General features: G+C 41.4%; 1 protein-coding gene across 1 annotated transcript in view; it reads right to left on the bottom strand.

Annotated features, from left to right (window-relative positions):
- Nucleotides 1–4,473, bottom strand: part of CDHR1 (cadherin related family member 1) — a 42,540-nt gene that overhangs the window by 5,703 nt on the left and 32,364 nt on the right. Inside the window, exons 15-16 of the mRNA XM_005417287.1 lie at nt 2,477–2,705; nt 1,345–1,599 (exon numbers count right to left, since the gene is read on the bottom strand). Coding sequence (XP_005417344.1) covers nt 1,345–1,599; nt 2,477–2,705 — 484 coding nt within the window. The remainder of the gene's footprint in view (nt 1–1,344; nt 1,600–2,476; nt 2,706–4,473) is intronic.

The following is a 4,473-nucleotide window of genomic DNA, read 5'->3' as shown; positions in this document are numbered from 1 at the left end:
TTCAAGCCCACCCGGGAGGGAAGGGGAGGCTGGTGGCCACCAGCAGGGACATGCCTGAGGTCTGGGCCTGGGTCCACCTGCTGCCATGCACTCCTGAAACGTGCACCATGTGAGGAGCAGAGAGGGCAACTACTCCTGCTCTTGGCAGCAATTCTTATTTGTTGTATAAAACCCACCAAAACTTCATTTCCATGAGAAATCCAAGTGTTAAACAGTGCATTTCCTTTGTATCTGTAAGAACAGCTAAATCTCTAGACTTGCCACACACACCCTGCATGTAGAGTCCCCCAGCTCCACATGGCAGAGCCTTGCAGCAGCAAGCCCAGCCCACACTCACAGGGCTGGCTGGCCCAAAAGGCAGCCCCATGTAGGCACTGTCCTGCTAGGGCAGACCCAAGTCCCCTGGCAGTCCAGCAGGCTCTGAACTGTGTACACAAACTGTCATGTGAACGTGCCTCAGAGTACCAGGGGAATAAGAGGAGATGGAGGAAACAGAGAGAGATTAAACAGACCTAAGAGTGGTGGGAGCATTGTGACCAAACAAAGAGAAGGCCAGCTGCTGTCTGCAAGATGAGATTTGCATCTTTGCCCTGTTTATGTGTGTGGTCCAGAGACTGTCAGGCTAATGATGTGTTTCTCATCTGCTTTAAAGCCCATTTCCTCCCTGCTGGTACCTATTTAAAGGCATGGCAAGGCAGTTACAATAAATAAGAATCGTGCAAGCATGTGCTGCACACCATAAATCGCTGCTTGTTTTTCTGCTGACTTAAAAGCTGGACTAAAGAAAATGTCAACCTACATGTGCAAGACTGTTTTAGAGTCTTCTTGTGTAATCTGCTAATAATATTGCAATTATTGAACTCCCATCCAAAGTTCTATGTTCTTTAAAGCATTTCTGTAAAGTTTTTTCTCACTTTTCCTATGTCACTTAGGTTGATTTCTCTGATTTATCTCGCTCTGACCCCAGCTGTTTTCCACTCATTTTTTGTAAGGGAAAAAGGTTTTTTTTCTTCTCCTGGATGAAAATAAAAAAGCAGAACTTTGGCAGTTAGGATTTACCTTTACTTTCAGAAGTCTATAGACCTTAATTCATATCTAACAATCTCTAACAAAAAACTCATCTCCCAGTTATATAATGCTCCTACCTTTGTACCTTTGCAATATTTCTGATCAAAATATCTTTCACATTTGTGGCTGTAGAATCCAACTTCACCACAAGGCTACAGAAATACTCTGCAAAACAGAGCTGGCAAGAAAGTCTCAGAAATGGAGCAAGCAATGTCTACCCTTTGGCGCCTTTCAGGGGTTGTCTCCCACAAGGATTTTTCTAAAACATTTGCTTACCTCTTCTGTGATATCAATCTTCAGAACTGCTGTGGTACTGAAGGACGGGGAGCCTCTGTCTTTGGCCTGCACCACCAGTGACCATATGCAGTCTTTATTGTTTGTGATGTTGTGGATGATGTCCAGAGATCTGATATAGGATTTCAGCTTGATCTCCCCGGTGCTTTGGTCTATGTCAAACACATTGGCTGGATCTGCTTGCATGATGGAATAATCCACAATGTTGTTGGGCTCTTCTGCATCTTGGTCTATGGCCTGGTAGGGGAAGTGTGAAAAACAAAGGTGTTATTGTTTGTATCTTTGCCTGAGGACAAACACCTTCTGAGCATTCAATTCTGGTAGCATCTGTGCCATGACTGGGCTGCTTTCATCTAGGAAGCTAGGCTACATTTTCTAGTGAAAAACAGCAGGACTAGGCTCCTTTCTTTATAAATTACTTCCATTTGAGATTAAATAAAATCAGAGGAAAAACTGAACTGTCCCTATCTGTAGAATGCAAATGGTCCTCAGCTGGGAGCTTCTCACACAGTGTGGGGGACAAATGTGAAGTGATAAAAAACAATGGGATTAGCTCCATGCCATAAACTATAGCTGCCTTAATTTTTGTGCTGTGGTATTTATTCAACTAACATTAGGTGTTGTGTGATCAGGCTTCATGATGTGCATTTAAATGTGTAACATAGGATGTTCTGCCTGGGAATCATTATTGCATTTTTTCACCTTCTGTTCTGCACTGGATTATTGGATATGGTTCTCCAAAACGAAGGGAAGTAAGTTGTGTGGTTGAACACAAAGGGGTGTCAGGAAGGTTATGTATTCAAAACCCTTTCATTCACTTATCTTGTTTGGGCTTCTTGTGATCACTGTATAATCCAGGACTGTCCCCAGCTGATTGTTCAAATACTGTAACAGGACTTTATATTCTGCCTATAGAATTTATTTCTCCTTTTCAGCAGTCAGTAAATACTATAATTCTACACTTTAATCCATTTGTTACATCTAAATGGATGTGCAAAATAAAGCTGCAAGAAAAGACAACTTTCAAACATTCATCATGATCCCTGAGAGTAAAGAGCAGAGCCAGGGCTTTTCCAAAGCACTCTGCTTTGTGACACACGGTGCCATCGCTCACCTCTATCTTCACTGGTGACCCAATGATCATTGTCTTCTCCTGGATGTTTTCATTGAACTCTGGAGAGTGGTCATTGACATCTAGCACGGTGATAAACACTTCAGCCAAGCTGTATTTCCCATCTGTGTCCTCTGCTTTCACATAGAAATTATACTTTGAGCTCACTTCAGCATCTAGCACAGCCCAGGGCTGGGTGTAAATTATACCTGTTGATGGATGGATTAGGAACCTGGAAAAGAAGCAAGAGAAGACTTTTGGTTACTTAATGTGGGTTTAGATCCCACCTTTGCTGCAGGCTGTAAAGACTGAAATGTTGTGCCCAGACATTGGTACTCTTCACCTAATTCCTCTCCGGGTGATGTTTCCAAATCTTTCACTCTACCTGGTTTTTGTCTAGTTCCTTTAGGCTTAAAAACCAGAGAACTATCAGTGTCTCATAGTTTTCTCTCTCTTGTAGCCATTTTAGCTGCATTTTCCATTAAAAGTCTTTGTCCTCAGTAAATGCTCAGTGTGATGGCCTTCTCCCAGAGTGATTTTCTTGCATTATAAGGAAAAACATTAAGCCTATTTTTTTTCCAATTTAAAAGTACAGTGCAATAGATTATGTCCTGCATAAATTAAGATTGATTTATGTCACCTAAATATCTAAAAGAAGTGTGATGCAGATCATATTTAAGGTCTTTACTTCTCAGAATGGGTAGAAAAAAATCTGCTCTTAAATCTCCCAAACTACAGGGCAAATTCTCTTTTCCAAAAATAACCATTTTTTCATAGACTGACACTAGGATGGAGTGGGTGTTCCGATTTATCTGTTGCAAGTTCAGTTTTACACATTTGTAATTATAGAGACACTGTCAAAAGTATCAGCCCAAAGTTTGGATTTATAGAGAAGATACCAAAAAGTGTCTTTTTAAAATGGACAGCCAGTGTAGGCTCCAAGCAGTAGTGCTTTTAACAGATGAAAGTTTTTATATTTCCTTTGATCAATGTACAGGGTAGCAAAATATTTTCTGTATTCCAACTCTGAATGCAACTGAGAGTGACTATAAAAGGGGCATTTAGCAATCTAGAATCTTCAATTGTTCTCATAACCCTGTTAAATACAAATACAAGTTTTGATGAAAACCAGGATCTGGAGGTGGGAATAGCTGTGTAGGAGACAGTGCCTGTGCTGCCTCCTCAGCAGCCAGCCCAGCCTAACCATGCAGACAGCACTTTGATCATTCCCATTTTAGGGGAAGAATAGAAGTGCTCCCACTGGCAGCTTGGATTACCAAAGTAGGATTGCCATCAGATTGGTTTCATCTTCAACAGTTAACACTATTTCTCTTATTCCAGTACAACTCATCTTTCTGCCCACGCAACTGCACACCCACTGATGTAATATCCAACACAGAAACATTATGCCTCTAGCTGAAATTCTCCTATCTGCATCAAACTGTGTGCTCAGCACATCTAGAAGTGCCAGGGCTAGAAAATCAATCCAGCCTTGCAGAGTGATGCCATTCTGGCAGGAGGAAAGCAAACAAAAATACTTAAGAAGGAAAAGAAAAGTTCACATCATAATTTCTTCATTCAACAGCATAAGAACAGTGAATCTGAGCGGCCCCATAATGCCAATCAGAATAAAGTTGTGCTTATGTCTTTTTTTCCCCTAAATCCTTTGTCAACAACCTTCTCAAGCTTCTTTCCACCAGCTGCTGCATTCTAAACCTAAGAGGTCTGCCTGCATGACATGACCTTTTCTTGCTTCTCTCTGTGCAGTTAGCAGCTAGCTTAAAGACTTAGTGAAGAGCTCAAAATAATCCATCGTGGAAATGCTCCAAAATGTGTATCCTTCTGGCTACCGAAGAGGTTCACCCTTAACATCTTGGATTTTGGACTTTGATTGTGCCTCTTAAATGGCTTTCACCTTAACAAGAAGAGTTCAGCTTTAGCTCCAGGTGGATAAAGATTCTTGAGATGAGTGCCTGAAAAGCTCAGGCTTTTCATTCATT

Source organism: Geospiza fortis, unplaced genomic scaffold (genome assembly GCF_000277835.1).
Source record: "Geospiza fortis unplaced genomic scaffold, GeoFor_1.0 scaffold130, whole genome shotgun sequence".
In the NCBI taxonomy this organism is placed as follows: Eukaryota; Metazoa; Chordata; class Aves; order Passeriformes; family Thraupidae; genus Geospiza; species Geospiza fortis.
The sequence above is the reverse complement of the archived record's forward strand: the minus strand, read 5'-3'. Positions and strand labels throughout refer to the sequence as shown.